This window comes from Triticum aestivum, chromosome 5A (assembly GCF_018294505.1).
Source record: "Triticum aestivum cultivar Chinese Spring chromosome 5A, IWGSC CS RefSeq v2.1, whole genome shotgun sequence".
NCBI lineage: Eukaryota > Viridiplantae > Streptophyta > Magnoliopsida > Poales > Poaceae > Triticum > Triticum aestivum.
The window spans coordinates 494357658-494378410 of record NC_057806.1 but is presented as its reverse complement, the minus strand read 5'-3'; the positions used below and the strand labels follow the sequence as shown (position 1 = coordinate 494378410).

General features: G+C 47.6%; 2 protein-coding genes across 2 annotated transcripts; both read left to right on the top strand.

The window, feature by feature from the left end:
* The first annotated feature begins 11389 nt into the window (after positions 1-11389).
* LOC123107339 (probable auxin efflux carrier component 5b) lies at positions 11390-15824 on the top strand. Its single transcript, XM_044529326.1, has 5 exons — positions 11390-12138; positions 12260-12345; positions 13593-13750; positions 13846-13922; positions 15752-15824. Exons 1-5 carry the CDS (start codon positions 11390-11392, stop codon positions 15822-15824), a joined length of 1143 nt encoding a protein of 380 aa, XP_044385261.1.
* A 337-nt stretch (positions 15825-16161) lies between these two features.
* On the top strand, positions 16162-19157 carry LOC123107338 (probable inactive purple acid phosphatase 27). Its single transcript, XM_044529325.1, has 10 exons — positions 16162-16476; positions 16570-16661; positions 16805-16877; positions 16971-17090; positions 17161-17253; positions 17339-17471; positions 17544-17625; positions 17731-17863; positions 17948-18153; positions 18235-19157. Exons 1-10 carry the CDS (start codon positions 16279-16281, stop codon positions 18986-18988), a joined length of 1884 nt encoding a protein of 627 aa, XP_044385260.1. The 5' UTR covers positions 16162-16278; the 3' UTR covers positions 18989-19157.
* The last annotated feature ends 1596 nt before the right edge of the window (positions 19158-20753 follow it).

Below are 20753 nucleotides of genomic sequence, written 5' to 3'. Positions count from 1 at the left end.
GAGAGGGGGCGGGTCGACATGGTGTTGACTCTGCAATACGTGGATTCCCCGTCTTGTGTATTTAATTTAATCGGAGCAGAGGACATTCGCGGTGATGCGTCCACACCACACACCAGAGATTGTCAAGAGGGCTACTGCACTTTGCAAATCCGACCTCCTATGTATTTATGGCATTCCATATGTGTTGTTCTCCTTAAATACGAACTATCAAATCCACACACGGCAACGTCAAGCATAAATGACAAATGCTGATGCTAAAAATACAGAGTTCTTACATAAAATTTATTTTAAATGCACAACTCAAACATTAACTCTTTGGTTTTCATTTGTGAGCCCACGTATGCTTCACAAGATCACTTAGTAGCTACGCGTGCATCTGATGATCTCCAAGATTTCAATGCATATGCGGAAAGTTCATAAGCTGGTTTGCAATCTGGATCTTCCGAGATTCGGACTGGTTCTCCAGACGCTTCAAAATCATTGGTTTGCGCTACACCATCACCCTTATCATTGATAATCATATTGTGCAAAATAAAGACAACGGGTCATCGGCTGTCACAAAGTTTCTGATTCCCACATCATTACAGCTTCACGAACAATTCCCCAACGAGCTTGAAGACCATATTCGAATGCCCTCTACACGACCTTCCTAGTTGCTTCCTGCATTGTTGCATAGTGACTTTGTTTGTTGTCTTCTGGTTCAGATATGGTCTTCACCAACGTCGCCCACTGAGGATAGATATGCCATGTTGTAGTCACGGTCGTTGATCGTGTAGTTGCACGGCGGTGATTTTTCCATTACAAAGCCTCCTGAACACAGAAGATCGTTGAAGCACGTTGATATCGTTGTGAGAACCCGACATCGCAAAGAAAGCATACCAAATTCATAAGTCATGTGATGCCACTGCTTCCAGTAAGATGGTGCCCTCTTTGGTGTGACCTCGATACATTACACGCAAACCTTTGGGGCATTTCCTCCATTGCCAATCATGCAAATCAATTGATCCGAGCATTCTTGAAAACCCTCTTGCCTCTCCAATAGCCAACAACGTTTCTTTGTCTTGCACATCTGGTTCTCTCAGATACTCTGCTCCAAGCACATGCACAATGGCGCGGGCAAGCCTGACAGTAGTCTTCAGGCATGTGCTCTCCCCCATCTGAACCATCTCACCAACAGCACCGGCTGTAGTACCAAGTGCAAGCATACTCAGAGCACCCCTGTCTTTCTGCTTAGCAGAGAAAGAGATTGGCCGCAACAATCACTTATGAGTTTGAAGTAGTCATCGTGTGCCTACACTCCCTCTACAATGCGCAAAAACAATGGTTTACGCATACAAAAACGACGAAGAAACCATGGATCATTCGAAAAAGTTGGGTCTAGAGCAAAGTAGTCCCTGTATAGTAGTCGTGCTACGGATACCCTATCCCGATCGATCACTATTCTCCCTTTCATTGAGCCCTTAAAGTTGAGAAAATGCTCCACCTGCCGGCCTGTTTCCTCTTGCATGCTCATGAGCATGAGCATGTCCACTTCTTCGTCTAAATCCGACAAATCAAAGAACTCATCTTCAATTATTTTATCAAGCTCCGTCGGTCCATAATCATCGTTCGACGAAGTAGTGGAACCTCTCATTTTCCCTATAAATAAAAAAAATAGTTCGGAGAATGTTCGACCACATAGAGCGCAACGGGCAGCCCGAGAGTTGTTGGGCGTACTGCGGTGGCGTCCGGACCGGCAAAGATGTCCGCGGCGACGAGCACGGTAAAGAGGACTGTAGTGCCGGTGCTAGCGGCACCGAGGCTCAGAACGACATCGAAGCAAGGGTGGTGGTGGAGCTATAAGACGTCTGATGCGGAGGAGGAAGAAGAGATGAGAGAGCAAATGGTATCGGTAGGGCCAGGGGATGGATTTGGTACAATTTGTGGTAGGGTCAGCATGTCGGGTCTGACGTGGCGGATGCGCCCAGTCCTCCCTTATATCCACCTCATATTTGGACTGGATATGAGGGGTGTTGGTCAGCCCTACCGTTTGAGGCGCCCATTTGAGTCGGTTTCTTTTACCGGTCGTTCAGTGATCGGGGTGTCCGCCCGACTGTAGATGCTCAAATGCTCGAGGACGCATTTGGGCGTGTCTGCGGGCAGTGACTAGTCACACCTTAAATTTTCTCTTTTGCAATTGGATACCTCATACTTGAAACGTTAAATTCGTACAAAACATGCAAAAGAGGAAAAACCTACATACTACATAGATCAACTAATAACCTAGACTACCCTAGTCCTAGTCGGAGATGTCCACGATCTCCGTGCCTAGCTCTAGGCACATGGGCGGCAGTGATGCGGCTTGAAGCTACGTCGGTATTTTCTCAAAGAGGAAGGGATGATGCAGCACAACGACGGTAAGTATTTCCCTCAGTGATGAAACCAAGGTTATCGAACCAGTAGGAGAACCAAGCAACACAATGTAAACAACCCCTGCACACAAATAATAACCACTCGCAACCCGATGTGTTAAAGGGGTTGTCAATCCCTTTCGGGTAATGGCGCTATAAATTGGTGCGTGGACGGGATAAAGTTGTAATAGATTAAATAAATAAATCGCAAATAAAATAAAGTGCAGTAAAATATTTTTTGTATTTTTAGTTTAATAGATCTGAAAATAAAAGACAAATAAAATAGATCACAAAGGCAAATAATATGAGAAAGAGACCCGGGGGTCGTAGGTTTCACTAGTGGCTTCTCTCGAGAAAAATAGCAAACGATGGATGAACAAATTACTTGTACGGAGTATGACTAATAAGCTTCACCCGTGGGGTTTAGCCTTCAACAGCCACGTATCAGCTGGCAATAGGCGAAACAATTCAGGGCATAGTCCATTGTTTAGTTGTGAAGAAATCTAATCCTGTTGCTCTAGGTGGAAGTTTAACTTAACAGTCTTCACTGGAAATTCTGGTATATCAAACATTGTTTGGAACAGTTGACAAACTTATGTGCCTCGAGATCTGATGAGGGATTGTTGTATCATAGATGGGCTTTATGCCCATATAAACAATGATTCCTGTTTAATTTTGAGGCCCATGTAGGTATATGGTAGGTGGTGTGAAGTTTAGTACCCCGATGCTAGTTGAGAAGGGTTGAGACCCTTTTATAAGAGCTGCTCTACAACTTGTCATTGGGACGTTGGGAAGAAGAGTGGTACACACGCGCTCCTCCTCATCCGCCACCCGCCTCACCCCGATGCACGCGAGCCGCGGATTGTGGGAATGAGCCGAGCTGAAGCTTATTTTTGCCGGTCGGGAACGGATTAATTAATCTGAGATTAATTAACGAGTCACTAACAGATGCGCCACACTCCGAGACTTTGGACCTTGGGCTGGTTGTGCAACCCTTCTCCGGGAACGGCGACCCCCTTCCCGGAAGTGTGTCGATTCGGTCGTGGGCCGACGACTTCCTTTCCGGGAGTCCGTCGACTCGATCGTGGGCCGATGACTCCCTTGCCGGGAGTGCGTTGACTCGATCGTGGGCTTCAGCCCAGGCCCATGACTTCCTACCCGACGACCTATATAAAAAGGCACTAACCAGTGAAGTGACTTAGTTCGGTTCACTCTCACTCCCTCTTGCTTAACCCTAGCCGTCATCTACTGTTCCTCACTCTGAGCTGCTCCGGCGATCCCATCCCGATGACTGTGTGGACGGTTGGTCGGGAGAGCAGGTGCCTCCGAAACCCTGTCGTTTGAGATCCTGCCCACAAGAACGGCAATAAGGTTTCTGGAGAGCGTCTCGACCCGACTGCTCCCGATCCGTCCCCATCTCTGTCCGCCTCTGCTTACACTACTTCCCCTGTATCGACACCATGGTTGACGGCGCCGCCGCCAAGAAGAAGGCCACGGACGACGCCGAGGTTGCTGCCGCTGCCACCGCGTTGGTCTGGCCAATCGGAGGGTATGAACTGTTCATCCCTCATTTACTCGTACATGTGCTAGCCGTATATGTTCTAGTCATATATAGTTCGATTCTATGTACAGTACGTGCTAGTATGCTTAGGTATCGATACAACATGCACGATGTATCTGCAATGTTTATCATTTACTTGTGGATTAAATTAGTCGGAAAAGTGCTAATATTTTTAACACTGAACCAGTCAGAGGGGAGCGCTTGCACATTCATAACGTGGGTTAGGATACATCATAGTTTGGTTCGATGAGTATTAAATTTTCGCGCGAGAGAGGCACAGACGTGGTCGACTAATGAATTATGAATGTACTGTATGTAGGTTCATGCATGTGCTGGGGTGTCTACGCGCGTATCTTATACTACTTCATTGATCTCTATTTCTAATAGAGCAGTTGATAGTCTCCGCCGATCAATTTTCGTCCCACCATTCATTCGGTTTTTTTTCATAGGTTAACCTTCGTAGATGTTTTTTCGTCGTTTTTTTTCGTCTGGTTTATTTTTGTCTCACCTTCCATTATTATATCCTCACGGTGATTTTTTCACTCTCCCATTAAAAACTTTCTTAACATTTGCAAACTTTCCTAACTATGCATGTCACAAATGGGCAGGTATTGATATCACGTTACAAACAATAAAACCCATTTTCATGGAAATCAATTCAAATCCTAATTTCCTAACACATTGATTCTTACCTTTTCTAATCTCTACTCGGTTGGTAGGCATGTCACAAACGGGCAGGTATTGATATCACGTTACAAACAATAAAACCCATTTTCATGGAAATCTCTACTCCTAATGGAGTAGTTGGTAGTTTCCGCCGGTCAATTTTCGTCCCACCACTTTCGTCCGGTTTTTTTCGTAGGTTAACTTTCGTAGATTTTTTTCGTCTGGTTTATTTTTGTCTCACCTTCCATTATTATATCCTCACGGTGATTTTTTTCACTCTCCCATTAAAAACTTTCTTAACATTTGCAAACTTTCCTAACCATGCATGTCACAAATGGGCAGGTATTGATATCACGTTACAAACAATAAAACCCATTTTCATGGAAATCAATTCAAATCCTAATTTCCTAACACATTGATTCTTACCTTTTCTAATCTCTACTCGGTTGGTAGGCATGTCACAAACGGGCAGATATTGATATCACGTTACAAACAATAAAACCCATTTTCATGGAAATCAATTCAAATCCTAACTTTCCTAACACGTTGATTCTTACCTTTTCTGATCTCTACTCAGTTGGTAGGTGGTATCTTCGCTTCCTACTCCCAAACCTCGATGGCACAATCCTCGAGGATTCCCCACGATTCTGCACGCACAAAAGAAACAAGCAAGAAAAACCAGCGTGACTGAAACCTACGAACCTATGTCCCTCTTCCTTCCCAACCGCGAAGCGAAGCCGGCCGGCCGCCACCCATCGCGTGCGCCTAGGGTTCTCGATGGAGCCTACGGCCTCCATGTCGTCGGCGAATAGGCGAAGGGCGGCCTCAGAGGCCCTGGAGCTGCAGCTACGGCGGAGGACGCTCGAGACCATGCTGGAGCAGTGCGGTTATCGAGAAGATGTTCAGGAGTGCGAGGACGGGAATCCGGGCTAGGGGTGGACGGCTGGGCGGCGACATCAGCGACGGGGAAGGGTCACCCCCGGCGCCGGGGTTGGCGTATCCGAGGGCAGTCCATGGTGGCTGCGGCGAGGGTGGGCTCATATCCCGTTCATGGAGCTCTCCCGGCACCGCCGCCCCGTTTCCCATCTCTTCCTGATCCGGCGCCGCACCATCGTCTCCTATCTCTCCCTGAAGTCACGATACTGGTGGTTGCCAGGGGCTCGATCCAATGAAACGCAGGATGGTCGGACACTCCAGTGCGGATGCTTGCAAGGGCGTCCTGGCCCTCGCTTGGAAGGGGATGAGACTGTCAGGAAGTTAGCTTGGTTGGCGAGAGACCAGGCGCAAGATGTGGTGGAGTGGAGACGACGGAGGTTATGGTTGGTGCGGAGATCACGTGCTAGCTGTTGGGAGGATCACGACGATGGCCTGTGTGCGTTCCAGGCATTGGGCTGGGTAGCAATGCAGGATGGCTATGCGACTTCCATGGCAATGCAGACGGAACAATCAACGTCAGCATGGCCTTGGTTGGCTTGGGAAGGCTTCAAAAATTGTATATTGGTTTCATCTTGCTTTTTTTCTCTTTCACAAGTACATGTTCACTGATTCTATTTTTAGCTGATGTTCTTTTGGTTTTAATGATGCATGAGGGTGTGATAAAGATGATTAGAAGTAGTATACACTAACGTTAGGTTTAGCATTGGGGGTAACTTGGTAAGTAGTAACAATTTGTGGGTTCAAGCCACGCACCAGCAGAAGGATGCCATGCCGAGGAGTGTCGGATGTGGCCGGACCTCCAATTTTCAAGGAAGATGGCGGGGAGCCTCCACATCAGGGAAGAGATGAGGGGCTCCAGGGCACTTGCCAAGGAAGCTTCTCTTTGTAGTTTCTGTGTGCCAAGTTTCAATGGTCGGTATGTATATTTTTCTGAAAGCAGTTTGTGAATTCTGAACCTATTTGACTAATACTGAAGCCATCTCTTGTTTTCACTCCTTTTGAACCTAGCAAAATGACCTGCTTGGGCCGAACAAGGACATGGGCATGGTGGTGGATATAAGAAGCATGGCAAACATTCAGCTACAGAGGAACATTATGAAAGGTATGTACGGTAACTCTAGCCATGCATGGCCACACACCAACATATGTTTTGCATTGTTGCATATGTTCTAACCTAAACAAAATGTTTACTGTGAACTGAACAATGATGCGTCGTGATACAGAGGTTGGAGAGGCTGGAGGAGACCATATGCCAGCACAAAGCGCATCTTGATGGCCATCAATATGAGGAGCTGGACCTACCCACCGGTTTTAATAAAATCAGTCCTGTAAATCAGGCTAATTGCAAGCATCGGGTACTTGTTAGCTATCAATTGAATCTCTTGTCCTGCAAGAACATGTACTTATTTGGATGAGAGGACTGTAGCATGACTCAATGAAGAGTCAGATCGACCGTCCGCTCCTAGTGCACTCCCCGGTTCTGTCGTGCTGCCCCGTGCACCAACCATCCAATAAAGGTTCTGAGTTTAACATCTTTTCAGGAAGAAATTATCTATTGATCCACATGTTTGTGTTTTGGCAGACATGAGTTAATTTATCATCTTTTAAGGAAGAAATTACTAGAGAGAAGAAAGCCCAGTTTTGCAAGTAGTGACAGTCCAACATCATATTGACAAATCTGGTTTCTCTTTCCATATACATAAGTGTATAATTTGTTTTGATTAAGAAAGAAATGTATACATGTTTTTTATATATGTATCTCCCCTGATCTGTTTGTAGTAAAACCGACTTTGGTGTTGTAGTTTTCCTCATATTTTAGTGCTATAAGTACTAACTCGCTTTAGTCGCAATATTTTCTACTCAGGTAGATGCATGTTTCTGTCCAACCATGGACCTATTATATTGCTTTGTTGTAAATTATTAAGCCTGAAACAATCAATGCATTTCCTGCAGCCTATCTCACGCAGGTAGATAGGTGTTGCATTCACAAGCAAGCCACTACGCGCGATTGGGTTGTTCAGATTCTCTTGTGGTGTCGAATTGTTTTGGTTTGTACTTTGTTCTCTTCGTTTTAACTGCTATCTTCTCTTACCTCTTGCATACTAATGTTTCCTTATGGGAGAGCTGCTAATGGTGAGCGATATTCCTTGGGTCATAACAAGATATGAGTTGAACAAGTACAAATAAAGGTAAATGGCATATTTTCACCACAAAAAAATGGATACTCTTATCATTTGCTTGTCTTACCACAATAATTGGTGCGCTTGAAATTTCAGAAAACGAAATATGTATGGCAGTTTGATTGATGCATTGATGATGTAATTATATGGCTAATATATGAGATAAAAATAGCTACATGGAGGGACTTAATTTGGAGTTTGTTATGGTTTGTCCCATGTGGTGGATAATGGGTCAGTAGACATACTCGATTGGTTACTTCCAAGTAGTTTGGTTAGTACGTGAGGACCTTGGAGGGAGGTTTGGTGTTGATTAATATGTGTTAGTGACCATGAGTTAGGATGACATTGTCTGATATTGCCGGATCCTTCTATACTGCAGCGAGGTTCATGTGTTCAGTTCATGTGTTGTTTCCTCAGCCCTTACCGCCATGGTTTTCTCAAGTGCAACCGCAAGCTTAGTAATAGCAAGATAGTAACAATATTTTTTTTCGAGGGTTGACATGATTATGAATGTTTGGGGAATTCTATTTTTGTTTCTACCTGATGATTAACTGTTTGCAAGATGTGTGTTTATTTTTTATTTTTTTTGTTGGTAGCTTACCAAGCGGATCGGACCACTTGGTAAGATGTGTGTTTATTGACTATGTGGCGGTGAAAACTTGAGAATAGGAAGGGATTTAGCATGGTGAAAGGAATATATTGAACTATTATTGTTTTTCATAATATAAGGTATGCCAACCGTATATATTTTGTCAACAAGGAGTTAAACACATATTGAGGATGGTAAAAAGCTTTGTTTGGACCTATATTATGAAATTAAATTATTGGAAATTTCCCTTGGGTTGAAAGAGTAGTGGACTTCAATTTCTAGGTCTGTAATTACAGAAAATTTATGCACTTGTGTTGTTCACTTTTCCATGTTTTCTTGCATTGGGCAAGGCTCCTCCTGTGTGGACCACGAGAGATTTAGAAGGCCGAAATGGTTCAGGCAATTTTCGACCATCCAACTTATCGAGAGATTTAGAAGGCCGAAATGGTTCAGGCAACTTATTGGGCAAGGCTCCTCCTGTGTGGACCGCGAGAGATTTAGAAGGCCGAAATGGTTCAGGCAATTGCCGACCATCCAACTTATCGAGACCATTATGGATTCCAACCGAGTTATTTGTGATATCCAGAATATAACCCGACACAAAGAGTTATTTGTGATGCCAACCGAAGTATAGAAGTACATGCATTTGCAAAAAATAGATAATGCATTACTCTTGTATTCTACTCCCTTTGTAAACTAATATAAGACTTTTTAGATCACTAAAGTAGTGATCTAAAAAGTCTTCTATTAGTTTACAGAGGGAGTACTATGCTATCTCCATATTTTTGAGATTCTTAAATTATCAGAAATCCACCTTTAGTGAAGGCATTGCTATGCATGATTATTTTATGAAAGTTAAACATACAACATAAATCGACGACTTGATAATTTGTTATATTTGTTGGAAACTGACCGTGCGAAGCATAAAGTCACTTAGGTGAATCGGGTATCTGAGACAAGGAGCACACGATACCTTATTCCACAAATTTTGGAGTTAGAATAAGTTCATGATGTGAAACAGGATGATGCGACACACACACACACATGTATGGTTCGTATGTGGTCTCACCCATCTCACACCACAAGCACACATCTGTAGGCCCATACATGGTCCACATTTGTTGGCCCGTGGCAAAGCACAACGTGCATCCATGAGCAATTGATGGCTATATTTTATTGCATCGGGAGCAAGAATGCGGTTTACTGTTCTTGCCAACGGATTATATGCGCCAGTGTATCTGCAGAGTCACCTCTCTTCAGATTGTGTAGAGGAGCTTAGACCAATTATTAGAATTTAAATTGCATGTCTACTCCAATACACATCAAATTATTAGCTTTTATGTGTGCACATTGTATATTCTGCAGTCTGCAACATTAAATTATTAGCTTTCATGTGTGCACATTGTATATTCTATAGTCTGCACACATCTCAGAAACGTTCGGATGCCTGTTTACTACTCCCTCCGTAAAAAAAATATAAGAGTGTTTATCTAAAAGCTTCCTTCCATGTACTTTTGGCATAGTTTAGATTTTTGTGTCACCTCTCCTTGGGAATTAGGGGATGTCCTACATGTCAAAGCATTTCTGATCTAATCCTAATCTGTCGTGTTTTGGAGCTTATGAATTTCTTAAACTTCATTTACTTAAGAATGCAATCTTCCCGTGTTCACTGATATAACGTGTTGTCTTTTGCATACTTTTTGTAGTTTCAGTACGATTGATCACATAGATGGTTCTACATGGATAGAGATATCCACTTAGTGCACATCTATTGAGATTCAAAAAGTAATTGACATTAGTTGAGATTCAAAAGATACTTGATTTTTGTGAAAATTATCGGTTCATGTTGTGCCCATTTGTAGACTTTTTCTCAGTTTTTTAAAAAATATTTGTATGTACAAGCCGAATTCAGGTGCGGTACAAGCCATGGTGCACTATATACTTACCAAGGGTGATGTGTTGTTGGTTGAAAAATTGCCGCAGTTAATAGCTTCGGCTTAATATTTGACACGGACTTGAACCATTTGCAGTGTCATTGTCAGGCTGATTATTGCTATGGAGAATGAAACATCCATGCTATTGATGAAGAACAATCTCACAAAATTGGATATATCTTCTTGTGCTATTATTGCTGAAATTAAGAGGCGCACTATAAGTCTGAGGAATTGTCAAGCTTTGTGTGAGTGAGGCGTCGCAGAGGCCGGGCTTCATGGAGCCCGTTTTATCAAAAAAAATCAGAATATACTTAAAAGTTTCAAAAAATATCAAATCTTTTTATACAAATACATATGACTGTTCGTCAAGTTACAAAAAAGTTTCATCAGGTAATTCGATTATTTGCATGCTACACAAAAAAGAAAATATCTGGCCCAAAAACAACAAAGATAAAGCCCATTTTAATCTGTGTATTTTTTTTTGTATACATTACATGTTAACATATATGTTCATGAAATTTTATACATGTATACTACAAATAAACATCTATGTATATACTTTTTTCAGATTTTTTCAATGTGTGAAAATAGTATTTTCGCTGAAAAGAAATAACGAGCTATGTGGAGCTCGGTCTCTGTATGCTTTTTCGAGCTTTGTGTACCTTATAATAGTGGCACCCATGGATGCGTGAAGTTGAGTAATATTAATACTACTTAATCATTAACAACATATATCCAGTTAGCGAACGATTTGGTTGGTTAAGAAGACACAGCGACTACCGAGAAGAAAACAAGTGGAAGAGAGTCTTTATTTGTCAATGTATGATGGAAATCAGATGCCCACCTTGCTTAACACATATTTCCGAATTAAAAGAATAATTTGATCAATGTTTTTATGTTTTTTATTATTATATGACAACACATGGACATTCGGCTTTTGCCCGTTGCAACGCACGGGCATTCCACTAGTCTACTTAACAAACGACCGGACCGCGCGATCAAATCGTATTCCAATATTCCGTGGATGAATCACGAGTTCCTGGCGATGGTTAAATGATGGAGGAAAGAAAATGGCAGCTCCCTGCGTCTGTCCAGTATGACTTTATTTGATCGAGAAGAGAAGAAAGGCCGAGATGATAGGGTGGGGGGACGTGTACAGGGTGGCGGCCGCCATGGCGCCGCTCTACTTCGCCCTCGGCCTCGGCTACGGCTCCGTGCGGTGGTGGAAGCTCTTCACCCCGGACCACTGCGACGCCGTCAACCGCCTCGTCGTCTACTTCGCCTTTCCGCTCTTCGGCTTCGACTTCACCGCCCGCGCCGGCTCCTTCGCCGCCGGCTACCGCGTCCTGGCGGCCGACGCCGTCGCCAAGCTCATCGTCGTGCTCGCGCTCGCCGGGTGCGCCGCCGCCCGGCGCGCCAAGGCCGCGACGCGCCGCGGCGGCGGCAGCGCGCCCTCGTCCTACTCCTGGTGCATCACCGGCTTCTCGCTGGCGGCGCTCAACAACGGGCTCCTCGTGGGCGTGCCGCTGCTGGACGCCATGTACGGCAAGTGGGCGCGCGACGTCATCGTGCAGCTCTCGGTGCTGCAGGCCGTCGTCTGGCTCCCGCTGATGCTGGTCGTCTTCGAGGCGAGGCAGGCCTGGCTGGAGGTGACCCCGGAGCCGGCTGATCAAGGCGCCGTCGCGCGCGAAGAAGGCGACCTGCAGGAGGCGCCGGGGAGCGACGTCCACCGGCCAGCAGCAGCCGGAGATGGCCGGAAAATGGCGGCGACGGGGTGCGCGTTCTGGGCGCCGCTTCTGCGAGCGGTCGGGGTGAAGCTCGCCCGCAACCCCAACGTGTACGCCAGCCTCCTTGGGGTCGCGTGGTCTTTCGTGGCAAACAGGTTTGCATGTGCCATGTTGCACAATAGATTTTCTCTTGGTAGTACAATGGTTGGATTATTAGTTGCAATAATTCATCCAATTAGTAATCTAGTGCATGTGTTTGCAATCATACAAATGTAGGTGGCACCTGAAGATGCCAAGCATCATAGATGGCTCCATCGCGATCATGTCAAAGACCTGCATTGGAATGGGAATGTTCAGCATGGGTACGTACGTAACCACCTAACAAATCTTGGTGCAATTAGCTATCAAAAAAGTCTACTGCAGTTAGATTCGTTTCGAGATGGGTTTTGCTATTCGTTTGCCAAACCAAACTCCATGGTCAACCTTGCGTTTCTTTTTCCTCCATTTTTAGTAGGTCTACCTTGCGTTTTTTTAGAATACTACTCCCTCCAATTGAATGAACAGGACGCACACGTATTGTAAAAACTTACTACAGATTAGACAAATAATAATAATATATATATATATTATATAATTGAAAACTTATTTCGAGTACGAATTCAACGGTATACTTTTTGTCAAATATAACCTACCCTAAATTTGATTGATCCAATTAATTGTCAAAGTTCATTTTTAAAATGTGTGCGGGCCTCATTCATTGGAGTGGAAGGAGCACCACATTTACAGCAATGATTTTTTTGACAATAACAAGTCAATTGATCAATTATAGTTGTTTCATGGCAACATTTTGAGTTTAGGTTCTATTATGGAGTTAATTACACAAAATCACCACATTGAGAGCTAGGTTTGCAGAAATCACCGACCTATGGGTTTGTGACAAAAACACTAATTGGTGGGTAATCTCTTTGCATAAACACTGTTTGGCGAGTTTGGGTGGGTTTTTGTAACAAACTTGTAGACCAATGGTTTCTGCAAACTTAACCATCAATGTGGTGGTATTGTGCAATTAACTCATATTCCCTCCGGTCTTTTTTAGTCTGCATATAAGTTTTGTCCGAAGTCAAAGCATCTCTACTTTGACCAAACTTATAGAAAAAACTATCAACATTCACAATGCCAAATCAATATTATTAGATTCGTCATGAAATGTAGTTTCATAGTATATATATATTTGGTATTGTAGATGTTGATAGTTTTTTAACATAAATTTGGTCTAAGTTTACAAAGTTTGACTTGACGCAAATCCAATACGCGGAGTAAAAAGGATCGGAGGAAGTATATTATGTTCACAAGAGGAAATGTAGGGTATACGTGCCATGGTCTCCATAGAAAATTCATGTGTTACAACTTATACAAATAAACAAGTGTCACTAATTTCTATCTCTCGTGAATGTATGATTTACACAAAAACAACTAAGCAACTAAAATTCATAACATCATACTTATATGCCTTTTCTATTCATGTGTTTTCCAAATCATGTGATCTGGAGGGACACCTAACAATGTGAGCATTGAGGCATGAGAATAAACTCCGATTGTTGCATTGTAGGCATGTTCATAGGACTACAAGACAAGTTTATTGTGTGTGGACTAGGCTTGACCGCGTTGAGCTTGGTGTTGAGGTTCATCGTGGCACCGGCCGCCACCGTAGCTGGAGCCCTAATTTTAGGACTCCGTGGTGACCTTCTACGTGTTACTATCTTGCAGGTGATTATTGAATCATTGTTACAACAATAATGTTACATTGCCTAATTTTTGAAGCCAGCTATTCTAATCATACTTCTTTGCATTCACCTTGATAGGCTGCACTGCCACAGTCAGTCGCAACATTTGTCTTCTCACGAGAGTATGACCTGCATGCTGGTGTACTTAGTACCGCGTAAGTAGTTGTTGATGATCACACTATTTGATTTGACTGTTCCTTTCTTTATGTGTCTCTGTTTTTGGACAAATGCAATTGATTTTTGTTGTAGAATGTTATATATAATAATAAGTCGAGCCATTTTTATTTTGCAGGATTATAGTTTTTTTTTGAATAAGAAGGAGTATTAGGGGTCTTGGCCAAAGGCCAAATACAACGTATCACTCTCGTGGCATGATATTACACAAATGTTTCGCACCGGCCAGACACCATAGCGTCATCTCGTCTTTGATTCTAGCTACTAAAACCCCAACAGGCACTGCGACATTACGAAATACCCTAGCATTCCGCTCTTTCCAAATTTCCCAAGAGACGAGCAACATAAGGCAGGTAAGCGGTCGTCGAGATTGCGTCCTGTTGGAAGCGTTGGCGCTCCACCACTTCTTCACCGTGTCAACCATGGCCCAGTTCTACGGGTAAATGTCATGAAGGCCAAGCCACGCTTTAATCATGTTCCATACTCTAACCGTGTAGCGGCATTTAAAAAGCAGATGAGCCGCCGATTCCTGGACTTGCTTGCACAGGGGGCACATGTTGCAATTAGGCCACCCTCGCTTCTGAAGCCGGTCTGCCGTCCAGATTCTATTGTTGATGACTAGCCAAGCGAAAAACTTGCATTTTGGGGGGGCCCAAGTTGTCCAAACAATTTGAGGCAAGTCCGAGTCGACTAAACCGAGAAACTGCGCACTGTAAGCCGTTGCTGCGGAATAGTGACCATCCTTGGTGAGCTTCCAAATGATGGAGTCAGGCATGTCAGGTATTAGCTGAACATGAGATAGCTTCTCCCATAGGTTGACGAACTCATGATGGTCAACAGTCATGCCCTGAGAGGTCTTCACCTGAGACACCCAAAAATTATTGAGGAGTGCTTTCTGGACCGAGCAATTTCTTCTTTGTGACAACTCAAAAAATTTTGGTGCAATGTCCTTGGGTCGCAAACCATCAAGCCAAGCAGACTCCCAAAAAATGGCACGAGTACCATCGCCCACGACTACTTTTGTGGAGGCCGCAAAGATGTCTCTATCCTGTCGGTCGCATGGCGTCCCTAATCCCACCCAAGGCTTGACCGGAGTAAGCCACTCACCCCAGAGCCAACGAATGCGCAGAGCAGATGCAAACTTTTTCAGATTGAGAATGCCAAGACCCCCATGAAGTTTTGACTTGCACACTTGCTCCCAATTAATCTTGCATTTTCCTCCAGTGACTTTGTCACATCCAGCCCACAAGAATGCCCGTCGGAGCGCATCAATCTTGTTCATCACCTCAACCGGGAGGTTCAGCGCCGTCATATAATAGATAGCAATGGCCGTAAGCACGGATTTGACCAACACAACACGTCCTGGAGAGGCAACGTGTTTACCCATCCACGGTGCCAATTGGGCTGCGATCTTGTCTTCAAGCGGTTGATAGTGGATTCTTTTCAACTTCTTGACCGAGAGAGGTAGGCCCAAATACTTCATTGGGAAGGAGGAACGGTTGACCGGGAAAGAGTGTAAGATGTCCACCAGGTCCAGGTTCTCACAACGAATAGGAGCAACCAAGCTTTTGGTACAGTTCGTGACCAAGCCAGTGACTTCCCCAAAACTCTTTAGGGTGCGGGCAAAGAACTCAACATCAGACTTAATGGGGGCAAGGAAAACAGCTGCGTCGTCCGCGTAGAGGGAGGCCCGAATTGACATAGCCTGACCATCGAGGGGATGGAGTTTTCCTTGGGCGGTGGCCTTCTGGAGGATTAGGTGTAGCGGATCAATCGCAAGCACGAATAGGAGAGGGGAAAGCGTATGCAGGATTATAGTCAGCACACTGGCTTCGTTGCCTATGTTAACCGCATATTATCTTGTTTTAGGGCTTGTAATATAGGTTAATTTTTCCTCTACTAATTTCGGTGCTTCATTTTTCATTGTAAACCGGAATGAATTTTTGTATGTATGTATGTATAGGTTTTGTATCTGTGGAGTTCACTCCAAGTTGCAGTGAAGTCGCTTTCTTTATCAGGTTCTCCAAATATGAAGCAAGTTCTTTAAGAAAACCGGACTTCTCGTTTTTATCTCCCTCTTTAAAAAAAATAGTGCATATCTCCTTTTTCTCTCAGAAAACAAAGTTAAACCGGTATAACAAACTCGTGTAGTAGGTTCTCCTAAAAAAAGAAAATATAAAAAAAACTCGTGTACTAGGTAGGAGTATCTTGTTTTGCTTTGAACAGTATCGTCACGACTCAGGAGTCAACTGAATTAAAAACTCCCTATAAAATCGTGAGTCCCATCATCGGCTGTCGGCGTCGTCCAACGTTGGCATCGTGTTGGTAGAGCAAAAGATGGGAGCAAGCGCGCTGCCGGCGCTGCTGGTGGCGGCCGTGCTGCTGCTGATGGCCGCCGCCGCCACGGCGATCACGGTGGAGGACTCGGCGCCGGACAACATCCAGCCGCTGTCGACGCTGAACCTGGCCGCCGCGCAGGTCGCCATGGACCCCGGGTCGGCCATCCACGCCTCACCCGACGTGCTCGGCAAGGACGTGAGTGCACGCACGATTCACTCGTGTATATATGTATGTATGCGTGGATGAGCCGCGCTGTTTAATCCGGTTACTGGATGCGTTGCGTTGCAGGGGGAGGATTCCGCGTGGGTGGCGGTCAACTTCACGACGCCCTCGCCCTCCTCCGACCACTGGATTGGCCTCTTCTCCCCGGCCGATTTCAGGTAGTACGCAAACACACGCCCAGCTTATAGCATACTAGTGTCAATCATGATCAATGACCAGCTTACCACAATTAATTGGTGCTAGTACTTGTCATGAGATCTGTTGAGCTGTCCGTGCAATCTGTGATCGTGTGTGCGTGCAGCTCCGGCATCGGGAGCGCCAGGGTAGCAGGGGAAGGAGATGCGCCCGCAGGGCTGCCCGTGGCTCCGATCAAGGTCAGTGGACAGATACAAAGGCAGCCAGGAATTAATAGATGTCACACGGGACACGCCTGTACTGATCTGTGTTGCTGTGGTGTGTTGTTGCAGTACAAGCTGGGCAACTGCGAGCCGGATTTCCTGCGCACCGGCGGCGGCAACACCAGCTTCCTCCTCATCAACCAGCGCTCCGACTACGCCTTCGGCCTCTTCTCCGGCGGCAAGGACAAGGTAAGATCGGTCTCTTCTCGATTGCAAGAACAATTATGCCTTCGGGCTCTAATCATGCGTTCCTCTGCAGCCTAAGCTTCTGGCGATCTCGAACAAGATCTCCTTCGCGAACCCCAAGGCCCCGGTGTTCCCGCGCCTGTCCCAGGGGAAGCAATGGAACGAGGTGAGCTCAAATTAGTTAACCGAAAGTATTGATCGCCTGCACATGTGTATTCTGTTCCCTGCTCATGTGATTGTCCTGCGTGTAGATGGCGGTTACGTGGACGAGCGGGTACAACATCGGTGAGGCGTACCCGTTCGTGGAGTGGAGGATGAAGGGCGAGGAGACCTCCAAGCGGACGCCCGCCGGCACGCTCACCTTCACGCGAGGCCACCTCTGCGGTACGTACAGTCCAGGGTTCAGAGTTCAGAGCAGTTGCTGCTGTTAATTCAGCGTTGTCGAAATTATCGCAGGTAATCCGGCCCGTGGACAGGGCTACAGGGATCCGGGTTACATCCATACCGCGTTCCTCAAGGACCTCTGGCCAAACAGAGAGTAAGAACATGACACTGACAGCTGAATCAGATTCAGAACATTTCACTTCTGAAACTGAAATCCAACATATTTCTTCGCACTCATGGCTGTCATGTTTTTCTTCAGGTACTCATATCAGATTGGGCACGAGCTGCAGGACGGGACGGTGGCGTGGGGCAAGTCCGCCACCTTCCGCGCGTCCCCCTACCCGGGCCAGGCTTCGCTCCAGCGCATCGTCATCTTCGGCGACATGGGACTCGTGAGAATTTTTCATCACATAAGAAAATGTTCAGCTGTACTATAAGCCAGGCCACTGATCATGGTGTATGTTGCTGGGTTGCAGGGGGCAAAGGACGGGAGCAGCGAGCTCCAGGGATTCCAGCCCGGGGCGCAGGTGACCACCGACCGGCTGGTCAAGGACCTGCCCAACTACGACGCCGTGTTCCACATCGGCGACCTCTCCTACGCCAACGGCTTCCTCGCGCAGTGGGACCAGTTCACCGCGCAGATCGAGCCCATTGCCTCCAAGCTCCCCTACATGGTCGCCAGGTTCGTCCGCTCACCCTGAAAATCTTGCAAGTTCAGATGCACTTTTTGGTACTCAGCCATGTTAATAAGTTTCTAATGTAGCGGCAACCACGAGCGGACGTACATGGACACCGGCGGGTTCTACAACGGCAACGACTCACACGGCGAGTGCGGCGTGCCGGCGGAGACCTACTTCTACGTGCCGGCGGCGGCGCACCGTGGCAAGTTCTGGTACGCCGCCGACTACGGCATGTTCCGCTTCTGCGTGGGCGACACGGAGCACGACTGGCGGCCCGGGTCCGAGCAGCACGCGTTCCTCGACGCCTGCTTCGCCGGCGCCGACCGCAAGCACCAGCCGTGGCTCGTCTTCCTGGCGCACCGCCCGCTCGGCTACTCCTCCAACGACTTCTACGCGCAGGAGGGCTCCTTCGCGGAGCCCATGGGCCGCGCCCTGCAGCCGCTCTGGCAGCGCCACCGCGTCGACCTCGCCGTCTACGGCCACGTCCACAACTACGAGCGGACGTGCCCTGTCTACGAGAACACGTGCACCGTCAAGGGCAAAGATCGGCAGAGCAGCTACGCGGGGGCGACGGGAGGGACCATCCACGTCGTGGCCGGCACGGGCGGCGCCAAGCTGAGGAGCTACGCCGGCGGCGCGTGGCCGCAGTGGAGCGTGGCGAGGAACGAGAGCTTCGGGTACGTCAAGCTCACTGCTAGCGACCACGCGTCCATGCGGTTCGAGTTCATCCACAGCGACGACGGCGCCGTGCATGACGCCTTCACCATCACCAGGGACTACAAGGACATCATGGCCTGCGCCGTCGACAGCTGCGCGCCACACACCCTAGCCAACTAGAACTGCTAGTATAGCTTGCGGAATGCAGAATTGCAGTATTAAACTCCGTGTAGAAATTTCTTCCCTTTTTCTTAGAGTAGAATTTATGCGTGTGTTCGTCTTAATTTCTTTGAGGCCGGCCCCTTCTCATCCATTCTGCAAACTGGGAGAACAAATGACGAAAAAAATACATCTGTGCCCAAAGAACTGCAATTTAGGATGTGTTTGGTAGCCCGCATATACCTCATTCAGGCCTGCGCGGGAAGAAAATGATCTGTTGGGCCTGCATAGCATGAACATTCCCCGGCCGACCGGTCGCGCCTCGGCTCCTCCACCCCTCCCTGTCACCGTCGCGAGAGCTCGCCGCCGGGCTTGGCTCGGGCGACGCTGGGGCGGCGGCCCCTGGCCATTCCCATGTCGGTGGCATCGCGGGGCGGAGCGGCTCAGGATGGTGTCCCTAGGTAGCAGTGGTCCAGCGCGGCCAGGAGACCTGCTGGGTGGCGGCGTTGCCATTGGCAGCGGGGTGGCGCGGTGACGTGGATTGGTGGCGCCTGCTCGGCCCAGATTTGGGTCCTTTGGGCCCCATCTGGGTTTGGCGGGTCGGCGGCGGAGCGTGGTGTCGGCGTCCCTCCCGAGAAGCAGCGGAGGTGCGTAGGGCTGGTGGAGGGTGGCGGTGTTGGCACTGCTGGTGTTGCAACGCGGTGGCCGCGGCATTGCGGGCCCGATCTGGGCCTGGTCGGGCCCGGGTGGCATGGTATGCCCCCGCTGCCGCGACCGAAACAGTATTGGAGGCACAGGCCTCCCGCGTGATGGCGGTGGAGGTGGTTCCCTCCCGCGCGGCTCCGGTGTTGCCGCCCTTGCTTCCTGGCACTGCTTGTCTCTGTCCTCTTGGCCTCGTGTTGGTATTCTTAGCGAGGCGGCGTAGATGATCTCAAGACCGTCGTGGCGCGTGCTGGCGGGTGGCAAGCTGGGTGGGTAGTTCCGGATCGGGTGGGTAGCGTGTTTGGGGTGCAGGAGAAATCCCTGTCGGTTCTTTCGGCTCTGACGCGGTGACGCAAGCGGGTGTCGCCTCTCCTTCCTAAAGGTGTCGGTGTTACCCATCCCCCACTCCCCTCCGTGTGCTGGGGGAAACCCTAAGACATGTCCGGGCAAAAGTGTCGTCGACATCGCATTCCTTCCTGGAGGTGCTGCTTGGTACGCGGCAGTCCGAAGCCTTGGCGTGTGGTGGGACAAAGCAGCTGGAGGGCGCAACAGTGGAGGATCATTCGTGGTCTGCCGAGCTGCCGTTGTTGGCATTTCTTTCTTCTTCTTTCTCCTTTTGGGCGTGATGTGTTGTTCCCCCCAGAAAATGCTATGTGTTTGGTGTGGTTTGCCCATCCACCTTCCCCCTCTCATGGCCGCCAGGCCGAACCCATCCACCTCCTCCCTCTCCCGCTCCAGCGCTCTGCCCATGCTCCGGTGCTCCGCCATGATCCGGAGGAAGATCACCTACTACACAATGCTCGCGCCGGAGTGCCGGTACTAGATCCAACAGGAGATCTGGGCGAGACAGGCTGCGCGTGCTGGCTCCATCGCTGTCGGGCTGCCTCTGGACTCGCCGGAGCTGAAGGAGGAGCAGCAGCCAGGGGAAGAGGAGGGAGAGGAGCTGGCTCCGATGGAGGTGGAGGAGGCGAAGCAGGCGGAGGCCGAGTTCGCCGTCGCACAATCGGTGGAGATGGCGGAGCAGCAAACCATCCCGGAGTCCACTAGGATGAGGCATATATGGAGGCCAACCGAGCCAAGCGGC